The sequence below is a fragment of the Halichoerus grypus genome, chromosome 2 (assembly GCF_964656455.1).
Source record: "Halichoerus grypus chromosome 2, mHalGry1.hap1.1, whole genome shotgun sequence".
In the NCBI taxonomy this organism is placed as follows: domain Eukaryota; kingdom Metazoa; phylum Chordata; class Mammalia; order Carnivora; family Phocidae; genus Halichoerus; species Halichoerus grypus.
In genome coordinates this window covers 40,757,797-40,770,710 of record NC_135713.1, presented here as the reverse complement: position 1 = coordinate 40,770,710, position 12,914 = coordinate 40,757,797, and the positions used below count along the sequence as shown (strand labels likewise).

Genomic DNA, 12,914 nt, shown 5'->3' with positions numbered 1-12,914 from the left:
CCAGTCTCTCCCTTCCCACTGTCACACGGGCTCACTGCTCTCTCTAACAATTTCCCCCAATGGCAACACTTACGAGAACCCCCTCCTGTTCACACCTGGCCAGTCAATAGCTCCCCAGGGCCCCGACGCCAGTTTTCTCTGTGACATGGATGACGAAAGACCTTTATATGCGCTCCCTGTGGCTTATCACCAATTCTTCTGTCATTCCATCCCTTCCCACGATGGGCAGGCCAGAAGCCAGAAGCCAGAGGGAAAGCAGCACAAAGGGAACTTGGATTCCATTCTAATTCACTAAGAGAGGCGATCATTTACAAACCTGTATTTTAAGTATTAGGGTTTTTGTTTTTTTTTAACTGAATGCTTCCTATGTGCTGAGTGCTTTCCTTGCATGAATCCAATGATCCCTGTAGGGAGACAGGAGATTGTGATCTCTGTTTTTAGTTGAAGAAACTGAGACTTGGGGGATTCAGTGGATGAGTAGAGCTAGGATTCAAACCTGGGGCAACCTGACCAGCGCACGGAGCTCCCGCATCATGCTGCCTCTATTATTAGTTACAAATCCCAGCAACCCAGCTTCTCAGGGACTGGGACACGCCCCGCTGGGGACCTGGAGGAGAAAGCCTTACTCTATCGAAGGACGACCTCTACCTGCTTCTCTGGGCTGTAGGCACGCCCACCCCATTGCACACTGAGCACACTTCTGGGACTTTCTTCTTTTCACTCTGGCGTTTTCTCTACCTAGATGCTGCCTCCCCGGTATTTCTGAGGTTCCTGGCTAGAAAATGTCCCTTGAACCCTCTGGTCCTTTTAATGTATTCTCTGAGGGACACAGAGCAGATATGACCTCATGTCACAGGCATGGGTGCCTCTCTAGGAGACTCGGGAGCAGGGACGCTGAGCTTCCCCTCGTCACCCCTCAGAGCTGCACCTGGTTGCCGGCTGGCTGTGAGGAAACACGATCGGTCTCTTTGGCTGCCCAGCACGCTCCTAGATCAGTTTTCTTCTGGGTTCAAGTGGAGCTAAAAAAACATTGCCCATGGTTTCATATCAGCTGCATCTGCTCTCAGCAAACCCTTCAACAAGAATGGGCAGGAAGAATAAATATTTACTCTACAAATGAATAAATCTGATTCCATCTTCAAAAGAAAGCTGCGGCATAAATTATCATAATTTCCCCATTCTAAGATGGCATTGATTTAAAGATGTCTTATCTGCCTAATAACAGCTTTTGGGGGGAAAAACAGAAAAATGATCTAATTGATAGATCAGTTGTGAGACATGTTCTATTTTTTTGAAAATGTGTCTCGGTATCAATTAAATTTTTTTTTAAATATGGTCCAATTCAATTTTCATTTTATTTTTTTGTCCCTGTTGTTCTCAGAAAAAAGAAACAGCTCCCAAGCCTTGCTTAACTACTGTGAAGCATGGCGGGTATCGGCAGGTATCTCGGCCAACCCTGGGGGCTGCGGGGTCAGCATGGGCATGTCATAGTCACCCATGTACTTATGGCAGTTCTGAGGCCCCCGAAGCCAATGGACATCTTCTCCCCAGCAGAGATTATGTCTAAGCTCTGCAGATGCCTCACGACCATGTCAGTAGCTCCATGGAAAGCCAACTGGGAGTCCATCGTGTGGCCCTAGACAAGACGCTGCCCCTTGAACCTCAGTTTCCCCAGTTGTAAAACAAGAGTCATAGGATTAGCTAGGTGGTTTTCAAATGCTCTTCTAATGGGGTTATGGGAACTGTGTAGCTTCCTTAGGGGCTGCCTTGGGCACCGGAGGGATGGAATGGACTGTACCGTGTTCTCATTCCCACTTCACTCTGAGCAGCTCTATTGCTTAAGATTTTGTTTGCAAAAGGGTTCTGGGACTAAAAGTAGTTTGAAAAACATGAGGAAATGGCATTCTGGGGTCCTTCCAATACTACTCGTGAATACATACTCTTGTATGGTCTAAAGGATAGAGCTACCTTTCTTAGTCTGGACACTCTCAGAATCCTTCTTCCCACAGTGCTGTAGGTAGATAGTCCCAAACTCTCTCTAGTCTAATCCAAGGGTTGGCACACTTTTTCTATAAAGGACCAAATAGTACGTATTTTAGACTTTGCCAACCACCTACGGCCTCTGTTACAACTACTCAACTCTGCTGTGGCAGTGAGAAAGCCACAGACAGTACATAAGGAATGGATGCGTCTGTGTTCCAAAAAAACTTTATTTACAAAAGCTGGTGGCGGCCGCAGTGTCCGCAGGCCGAGGTGTGCAGATCCCTGCCTTATCATACTTCGACCAGACAGGTGAAGGAACTGAAGGCTCCGGAGGGGGCTCTAGGAACTGGGTTTGGTTGGGATCCCTGTCCCCACACAGATGTGCTTCCACGGCTCCACACGGCCCACTTAGCCGTGACGCGAAGCCTGATTTGAACTGCGGGCAGCTGGGACTACACGCTTGAGGGAATGGTGCCTGGAAAAGACACGTGCCCCACTTCTCTCTCCCAAGAGATCAGTTTTCCCCGAGGTTCTTAGAGGGCTATAAAAAGCCCCTGAGCTTGCCTCCTGCGGGACATGCTGTCGCTAAATCCCCCGGAGCTGGAATGACTGCAATGTGGTGCCACACTCTGCTCCTGCCAAGGCCTGACAGCTGTTCCCCGGGAGAAGAATCATGCCCGGCCGGCTCTGTGCCTCCGCCCTCACTTGGGGCGACGCTGGGATTCCCCAGATGGAATTTTAGATGGAGGACAAGCCCTGCCTGGGCCCTCTTTCTTAGTTCTGGGAGGATGAGCGCTTCTCGAATCCGAAACACCAGAACTGTGAGGGCCACGGCGGGAGGAGTGGAAAGGGTAAGAGAGAAAACTTCATGCCAGCTGCCTGGCCATATCACTCACTGACGGAGGGTGTCCCCTTTCCCTCCCCTGCTTCCCCACATCCTCTCTGTCCCCACCTTGAAATCTGGACCTAGTACATCCTTGTAGCTTACCAAGCAAGTCCTTCCTATAACTGACTCGGGGATGACCCTCCAGCATTCAGTGAAAAACTGAGGTTTGGAGGTGGGCAGGGCTGTGTAAATAGATGGACCTTTCTAAGCCTCAGTTTCTTCATCTGTAAAATGGGGATACTTTAAAAATATGTACAACAAACTCTTAGTTATCTAGTGAAAGTAAATTACAGGAACTAACTTTAAAATCCAACAGAGGGCAAAGTCACAATAAACATTCTTAGTGAATTCCCTTGGGAGGTGAGATGGCGGTGCTCAAACAAGATAAGTATCACAAATATATCTAAAATTGGCTAGGCATTCACACACTGAGATGAGCCACATTCCTTCACAGGGAACATACTTAATGGCCTACTGCAGAACTGGATTTTGCCATAAACTTTTTTTTTTTTTAAGATTTTATTTATTTATTTGACAGAGAGAGTCACAAGCAGGGGGAGCAGCAGAAGAAGAGAGAGAGAAGCAGGCTCCCCGTTGAGCAGGGAGCCCAACGCGGGGCTCGATCCCAAGACCCTGAGATCATGATCTGAGCCGAAGGCAGACGCTTAACCGAATGAGCCACCCAGCTGCCCCTGTCATAAACTTTTAATACAAAATGATAGTCATATTTTTATAATTCACATACATGCCCTGGCTACACATGGTACAGACAGACACTATTAACTCATAGCTGTAGGCAGCAGTTTTGGATGGAATTTTCCCCCAATGAAACAAACGGCATATTTTATGTACAGGAAGGCCAAAAGGCATCCAGCTCATGGTCGTGCGAGCATTAGAGGACCCCGTGTACAGATGTAGACTCCCTGACTCCCGGCGAGCACTCAGTGGGCTCTTCTTATTGAACATCTGCTATGTGTGAGACACTGGGCATGAGAAGACAAGACTGTCTCAGACCACGGGACTCACAGATACATAGAAGGGGTATTTCAGTTAGTGCAATAAAATCTTCTAAAGGCCAAGACTGAGGAGGGTGGTGGTCACCCCAAGTCAGAAAGGAGGTAGAAGGGGGATGTGGCAGGGATGTTTACACAGCGGGGTGATGCTGAGCTGGTCTCTTTCCGGGAGAGGGAACAGCAGAGACATCTCTCTGAGACTCAAGTTTTTGCATCCGTCCAATGGGGAGATGACTCAGCTGTCCACTTCACAGGGCTTTTGCCAGAGTTGAGAGAAACCACAGAAGAGAAACTCAGGCTGGAAGGGTTCAGAGAGAAAGGATTTTAGTGGTCAATTCTCTGTCTGAATATCCCTATGATGCAGGTTCCTTCTTGCCCATAGCAACCCCCGAGTGTATGACTGTGGAGTGAGAGCGGGTATAATTAATTACCAGAGGCTGCACGGGCTCTGAACGAAGCCTTCACAGTGCTCACCATCCCAACATTATGCTCCAACGGACACAACCAGTAAATGTGGAAATGTTTCTAAAAGTTAGATGTGTTATAAAAATGTATGTTCTCGTGTTGCAGAGCGAGTGGCTGAGCCAGGGCTAGGCTGTGGGATCCTGCTTCCATGGCCAGACCCATGTCCACTCTAGCACTGTGTGCTGGGACATTTCTGGGAGATCGGTCTTCTCAGGCTAAAGTTCACACACCCTGGGAGCTCACAGCAGAGAGCAGGATGGGGTAGGGAAGGAGAAGCCCCAAGATGAACACTGGCATCTCTAGAGGTCCACTGGGCAAAGATTTTTCTTGTTGGGCTGGACGGGGGGGGGGGGGGGAGAGAATGTGTTCAGATATATTATAGACTACAATAGAAAAAAATGGCTTGGCTTTTTAAAAGATAAAATGAGACATTTCAGAAGACTACTTTGGGTAAAAGATCCAGACCCTAGAGTCCCACTCGACTGAAAAGTATAAAAGTCAGTGCTGGAGACAGCAACAGGGAATCCTGGCATGTGTTTGGGCAGGGTCAAGGGGCATGATAAAAGCAGGTCACTGCTTACAACAGTGAGCACATCAGACTCAGCTGGGAGCTGTGCAAAAGGCACACATACCCAAACCCCACTCCAGACCCACTGATCAGATCCCTGGGGGCATATTTTCAGCAGGCTCCACAGGAGACGATCCTGAGCCCAGCTGGAGTCAAACAGACAAATCGAGAGTGGTCCTCAGGGCAGGTGGAGAAGGTGAGAGCAGAAACAGGAAGCTCCCATAGGGTGGAGAAGAAGAAGCCATCCAAGAGACATTTTTCAATCATAGTCAACAGGATTTAAGGTCTTATTGGATGAAGGATGAAAGCAAAGGAAGCAACGACTAATGATGGAGTCTACGTTTCTGTATCCCTAAAGTGAGACTCATTGAAATGGAGAATCCTGGAGTTGAAAGTGGCCATATCCAGCTTCTACTCTATGAATTTTGTATTTTTTCGTTCATTTACTCATCTCAACAGATGTCTTTCTTGCCAAGCATGACTAGGTGCTAGGGAAAGAGCTGTGGACAGAGGCAAGAAGGGCCCTGCCCCCACAGAGCTCACGTTCACAGCCAATTCAATCCCACGACTGATTATAATTATGAAAATAGCAGCCAAGGAGGAAGAAGTGCAGGGTGCAGGGGCCCCTGCAGAAGGGAGCCGGAGCTTGGGAGACTGGGAAAGATGGCCTTGAGGAAGAAAGGTTTGAGCGGACTGCAAAGGATGAGCAGGATTAAGCAGGTGGAGGTACAAAGACCAGTGTGTGGAGACCCCGCAGCAAGAGATGGACAGGGGCCCAAAGTACGCTGGTGACAGACAGGGCAGGGCCTTGAGGGCCGCCACGGGGATTATAGTTTATATCTTAAGAACACTGAGAATCCACTGAAGGGTTTAAGCATGATCAGATCTATAGTTTTTTTTTTTTTTAATTTTTTAAAAGATTTTATTTATTTATTCGACAGAGAGAGACATAGCGAGAGAGGGAACACAAGCAGGGGGAGTGGGAGAAGGAGAAGCAGGCTTCCTGCTGAGCAGGGAGCCCGACGTGGGGCTCAATATCATGACCTGAGAGAAAGCAGACACTTAACCACTGAGCCACCCAGGCGCCCCCAGATCTATAGTTTAAATGACCATCTTTAATGGCATCAGGTCCTCTTCCCAAATTCTATCCTTAAGTGTAATTTATAAGACCCATTAAAAGTTATGACAAAGTGTACATTTAAATAAAAGATGGATACTTCAGGCAGAAGTCCCGCTCTATATGGTTCGCAAAAGGGCCATGCCTATAGAAGCCACTTGAATATTACGTGACAGTTGTTCTTAGCCTATATATTACTGTGGTCCCCATAGGAGGCATTCTGTGGTTCCCTGATCTGTGGCCATTCAGCCTCTGCTTCCTGATGTCCTTGGGCAACTCCAGTTCTTGTAGTGGATAATTCTTTTCATTTGTGTGCTTCTCCTAGATCAAGGCCAAATCAGCCTCTGTTTGAGCTCTTCTACAGCCTCTGGACAGTCGTTCTATTATCTCTTCTACAGGACTGATACCGTGTCCCCCTTTCAAATTCGGTCTTGTTCACAAACAGCCCCATTTCCTCCAATTGCTCCTCACGTGGTTGTGTTGTTAACAGAAAAAGAGAAACAGGAAGGGGGATCTGATTTGGTGGTGAATAAGAGGAGTTCAAAACTGGGTCACTCGGAGGTTGAGTTGACCTCCGGATGAAGATACACCACAGGCAGGAGGTAAATAATGCAGGAATGGACCCAACTCATGGCTGAAGATGGACACTGAGCGTCACCCTCATGTGGGCATGGCTCTCTACACGAGTGAGTATAGAGAGAGGGCTGAGAGGGTGGGGAAAGAGGGGCAAGAGTCCTTAAAGAAGAAAAAGTGAGTGAGCCAGAGGGGAAGATGGAGAATAACCATTCGTGAGCACCTGCTATGGGCCTGGCGCTGGGTGCTGGGCAAATATTACCACAGTCCAGTTCCGGGTGTCATTCTTCCTGCTTTGCAGACTTAGGGGACAAGGCTTAGTTGGGTAACTTGCCTGATGGCGGGAGAAGCCCAGAGGCTGTGAGCACTGATAACAGTGGGATTGGGGGACAGGAGGAGAGGCAGGAAAGACTTCTGGGAGGGATGGAGCAGTGGTTATTTAAGGGAGAGTTATTTGATTCCAAAATCCATGCTTTCCTCATCTCCACCAAGTAGCAGAATATATTAGAGGAGTCAATAGCGGGTCAACAGCGCAACAGAGAAGTCCAGGAGATGGGACTCAGAGGAGGTGAAAGATGAGACAGCATGGAACCATTTGTGACTCAGATGAGTGGGCTTTCTGCAGAAGGTGTGATTGGAAGGGAGAATGCAGGCAGCGCAAGGGGTTTGGGGGGACGGAGCTGGAGGTTGACGTGCTGACTGTGTACTTGAGAAGTTTGGCCAGGAGAGGAAGGAGGAAAATGCTTAGGGGTAGAGAGTATGTGCGTGCACACACGTGCACATGCGCATGCCCGCGAGCAGGGACTTTACTTTTTTGTTCAGTTGCATGTTTTTTTTAGAAGGGTAAGAAAAGTATGAGAAGCTGATGGTATCCAAACACAGGCTTGTTTTTCCCAAGCAAAGATCAGAATGGAGTAATGATAGGCTTCTGGCAGGGGTTAGGGAGGGAGGAACTTACTTGGCAGGGTGCTCACCCATGTGAGAAGGGGGGTTTGAAACTGATATTTGAGGGAGAGGCAGAAAAAACCTTGACTACAATGGGGAAGGCAAACACCATGGAGGCTGAGTGGGATAAGGATTTGGAAGCAGTGCCCAGTGACAGTAGTACACTTCTCTCTACAGGGAAGAGAGGAAGTTCAAATCTCATGGTCCCATGTGACCACATACACCCATTACAGAGAGTGGCTGAAATCCAAGCAATTATATTTGATAAATATAATAGCTATCACTCCTGAATGTTTCCTAAGAGCCAGCATCCATGTATTACCTTTCCCCATGACATTGTAAATGAAATGAGACTGAAGTTCAGAGAAATTAATTTATCCAATTCATACAAGATCATACAGCTAAAAAGTTACAGCCCAAACTCAAACCCTTGGGGCATCTGGTTGGTTCAGTCGGTAGAGCATGCAATTCTTGATCCCAAGGTCATGAGTTCAAGCCCCATGTTGGGCACGGAGCCTACTTAAAAAAACAAAACACCTCAAACCCACACTTATCCGTTCTCTGAACCTTTTCTGCTTTCCCGAGTCTCCAGGCTGACAAAGATGATGGCACAAGACATATGTGGATGGAAAAGATGAATATGGTTGAGTGTTCCTTTCAGAAGGCCAGTAATGGATAGGAGTAGAGAATGAACTTGGATGCCAGGGAAGAGGTATGCCCGAATGGGAATTCATGGCCTTGGTGGTGGAAGTTGGGTGGTGAGTCACTGTAGAGAGCTCACTCTAGAAGTAGCTACAGGTTGCTTGGCCCAGCTGGGTAAGGAAATGTGGCTTTCCTAACATGGGTCTCAAAGCTGGTCCAACAGACGCACAACAGTTAGAATGGGTTCTTCTACCATCTCTTGAACAATAAAAATCTCATTTAATTAAAAGCACAGTTTCAGATTATTTCTTAAGTTGCCCAGCAGACAATATGATCTCCCAAAGAGTACCGACTGCGAAAGAAATTCCATCTTGGGTTGAATTCAACTCATTGAAGAAGAACTAGCAGTCAAGTGGAAAGGAAAGGAACCTCGGGGGAAATCAGTGACTTCACATGAGGCAGGCAGATCAGACATCACCTCGGATATTAAGAAGGCACATGACAAAATCAGAAAAAATTTAGACCAAAGGCTTCAAAGAGAGGATGGCTTGAGAAGACTGGAAAGTTTGCAGAGGCAAAATTATGAAGACACAGCCAGTCAGTAGGCACTAATAAATAGGATAAATAAGAGAAAATGGACACATTGGCATATGTATTAATATTTTATCAGTCACTCAGAGATGTTAGTTGGACAGTGGTCCAATTATTGAAGGTCAGAGATGGGTTTTCAACGGATAAGTACCACAAAGGAGCTCCAGGATACAGAGAAGTTTTGACACACACCCTGTCCTTGAGTTGTACACAAAGCTGTCTAGCTCAGTCCTTAAAACAGAGTAGGGACTAAAAAATCGGTCATCTGAGTCAGACCAGCTTGTGGAAGGACCAAGTGAAGCTTTATAAAGCAATTTTATTATGTGGAGTCTGATAAAAAAGACTGTAATTACAATTGTATTGATTGAGTGGGTCCCACATGCTAGGCATTGTTTGAAGTATCTTCCATGCACTTAATATTTACAACAACCCCAAGAAATAGGTATTATCAGTATCCATATTTTTTATCCTCATATGAAGACAGAGAGTTAGTTAATTTGTCCTGTAGAAGGTGGTGTCTGCGGCCATCAGTCTATGATTCTTTTTGTACGATATTCATGAATCAGGAAATCCTACTGGAAGGGATTTCATTATTTTTTCTAAAGATTTTATTTATTTATTTGACAGAGAGAGAGAGATAGTGAGAGCAGGAAAACAAGGAGAGGGGAGTGGGAGAGGGAGAAGCAGGCTTCCTGCTGAGCAGGGAGCCCGATGCGGAACTCGATCCCAGGACCCTGGGATCATGACCTGAGCCGAAGGCAGACGCTTAACGACTGAGCCACCCAGGCGCCCTGGAAGGGATTTCATTATAAGTGGTTTCTCTGTCTGTTCTGACATCATATAAATCTTGCTTTCCTCATGGGAAGACACATACCGTGTTAGGAGAGAAATCCTAATTCCCAGGTTTGTTTTCATTCTCAAGTCGGTTGACTTTGGTGCTGAGCTTTTGCGCTGCCATCGCTGCTGAAGATCTGAGCAGCACAGCTGAGGTGTGGAGGAGGCACCTGGAGCTGGAGCGGGACAGCCTGGCGTCCAGGCCTTGCTCCAGGGCGTGCGCAGGTCACCGGCCACAGCGGAAGCAGCATTAGTCAGCTTAAGATCAGGACTTTGGTTCAAACCTAGCTCTGTCCCTTACACAGCAAATGACTGGGCAAGTTCACGTCAGTGACCCAACCCTGCTGCTCTGGACAGGAGTGCAACCCCCTGAAATTCATATGTTGAAGCCCTAACCTTCCTATGGGACTGTATTTGGAGACAGGGCCTTTAGGGAGGTAATGAAGGTGAAATGAGGTCATAAGGGGTGGGCCCTAATCTGATAGGACCCATGTCCTTATAAGAACAGGAAGAGACACCAGAGAGCTCTTTCTCTTCACATGTGCACAGAGAAGAAAGAGGTCAGGTGAGGACACGGCAAGAAGGTGGATGTCTACAAGCCTGTAAGAAAGGCCACACCAGGAACCAACCTGGACAGCACCTTGATCTTGGACTTCTAGCCTCCCAAACACTGAGAAAATAAATTTGTTGTTTAAGCCACCTGGTCTGTGGTATTTTGTTATTGCAGCCCTCCCAGACTAATACACCTGCCAAGCCTGCTCTCCTATGATGATTTCAGCTGCTATTGTTATTAACACTGAAGTGTAGTTTCCTCCCCAGTATCTGGGGCATGACAATCCCACTCCCCACGTGGTAGGCATGGGGTTGAAATGAGACCTCTGCTTCTTAAACCTTCCCTGACAACAGAAGTGAGTGCACACATCCACCTGGGGACAGGAGCACAACAAAAAAGTTCTGCTGGAATGCATTTTGAAGCCTCATGTTTTATTTTGAAAATGCATACGGGTTTCACATTCTAATTCATATGTGCTTTGCTTTAATTCCTAAGATGTTTGCAGTGATTTATCAGGGTAGACAACTTAGGATCTAGATAGATAGCCTGGTCTTGTGTGCCCTGGCCACATGACCACTTTACTCACATTTTGAGAAGGCCCTTGCAAGTCACAAAGAACTGTTCTGATGCATATTCTCTTTTAAAAATCAACAGTACAATTAATCAACTTGGGATGCACTACCAAGTGTATTTCATATTACCCAGTTAACAAAGTGAACCACTCTTAGTGAGCTCCTCCTGTGGGCCAGGTATTGTGTCAGCAGAGTGACCGCACGGATCCACTCCCTACCTTCCAGAAGCTTCTATTTGGGCAGGGAAGGTAAGCACAAAGCATATAGTGCGATAACTAACCCTTCGAGTAACAGCACATTGAGACAAGAGCTGTGAAGGAGAAGGAAAGTAGGCTGGGAAAGCCTGCAGGATGGGAGAGAGCTCTAGAATGTTTTGAGTACTAGCAGAGTCCCAGGAAGTCCGGCTTCCTAGGAGGAGTGATCTAGAGACAGCCTTCTTAAGTGAGGTGTCAGTTATTAAGCATTTTAAGCTAACTGAATTATTGTCATCCTTGGTCTGTCTAAGGAGGGCACAGTCCTCCCACAATTCTGAGTAGGCTAGATAGGGATTTTTGTACTGGGGACCAGACAGGGTGATATTTAATAACTTTATCTCAGGGGCGGGTGCTCTGCTTTAGATGTACCACATGGGAGGTGGGAACTGAGGACTGAGGGACATTAGAGGTGCCTCTTCTCTCTGTTTTTCCTCCCTGGCGAATGTGTGTGCTCTTTGTAAACTTGTCCAGCAGTCAGTTAACAGGTGAGAACTGCTTTACAAATCACAGCCTCAGTCTCCAAAGAGCCAAACGGAAGCCCCGTCTATTTCCTGCCTGCCCTTCCAAGCCTGAAAGGAGAAGGTGTGTGTGGTATTTTGTGCTGGGACCAGGTGGGTGGACAAGTTGTCCCGAGCATCTTGACCTGGAAGCTGGGGTCCTTGAGCCTGGCTGTCCCGTATTGGGAGTGCCAGCCAGCTTATCCTGAAACCTGTTCATGCACTCATCCCTGACCCTGGTGCCCTCCTAACTGCTTCCACACCCCTGGTCACTCTTCCTGCCCCCACCCCCCACCTTGGGGGCCTCAGCACAGCTAACAGGCAGATGGAGGAAAGGTGTGAGCTTATTAGGGAGGCAGAGGAATTTTCCATTAATAATAACAACAAGAATAATAATGCTTCTCATGCTGGCAGACCACTGGCCAGTTTACCAAGCGCATTCACAACTGGATCTCTCCGCCTGTAGAGGTGGGTGGATGGGAGCCCGGTGTTCTGATTCCCAGCCTTGGACACTGCCCGCATGTCCAAGCAGGCCACTTCTTTGCAGACACATGCCTTTGAAGTGTCTAGGCCTTTTCTTAAGCAGGGCCCCCCTCAAGTGCTGCTATCTTTTCTCACGTCAATTTACACATGCCCTCCCTAATCTCTGAAACTTTTATCAAACACACTCAACTCCTGAAAAAGCGTGGGAGCAAGAAGGGACCTCACAGAGACCATCAATCCAACTTTGTCACTAGTCCAGAGAGGGCGAGGGACTGGGCGAAGGTCACACAGCTTGTCGGAGGCAGAGGCGGGCTCAGACACCCACGCGCACACTGGCACGCACGCCTGTCCCTCCTTCTCTCACTGCCCTAGGCAGCTGCAAACTCGGGGCTCCCGCGGCGTCTCGCGGGGCGCACGCTGCGGGCTTCACACGTCCCGGTGTTTGGGAGTGTACCTGCCAACCCCATCTTACCCTTCCAGAGGGGAATGGGGTGGGAGGAGCTCGCTGTCCTCAGGAATCCTGTGGGGCATTCTTTCATGAAGTTGACTCTGAGTGTATGAAACTGGTCTTACACACAGGAGGCCACTCGGCCCCGGGACGCGAGGGACTGATCTACACCCGGGCTGCCCCAGCGGCGGGAGGCACCTGTCCACCCTGCCCCGGGCCTCCCACCCCCGACCGCGCGCCCGCTCCGACCCCTCCTCAGCCCCCCACCCTCCTCTTCCTCTCGAGCCCCTGGATCGCCGGTCTCCCTCCCCGCCCCGCGCGGCTGCCAGCGCGGGCGCCGCGGCTCCTCTTACCCCGGCCTCGGTCCATGGCGCCGGCGGTCCCCGGGCGCGCGGAGCAGGGCGCAGCGGCTCCGGCGGGGCTGGCGGCGGCCCGTGCTGCGCTGTCCGGTCCGGCCCCGCGGGAGCGCCCTCCGCGCGCGTTCCCTCCC

The 12,914-nt window shown here is 48.7% G+C and overlaps 1 protein-coding gene across 1 annotated transcript in view; it reads right to left on the bottom strand.

Annotated features, from left to right (window-relative positions):
• AFAP1L1 (actin filament associated protein 1 like 1) overlaps positions 1 to 12,914 on the bottom strand; it is a 65,400-nt gene extending 52,486 nt beyond the window's left edge. The window contains exon 1 of the mRNA XM_036080624.2: positions 12,778 to 12,914. Coding sequence (XP_035936517.1) covers positions 12,778 to 12,793 — 16 coding nt within the window. The 5' untranslated portion in view covers positions 12,794 to 12,914. The remainder of the gene's footprint in view (positions 1 to 12,777) is intronic.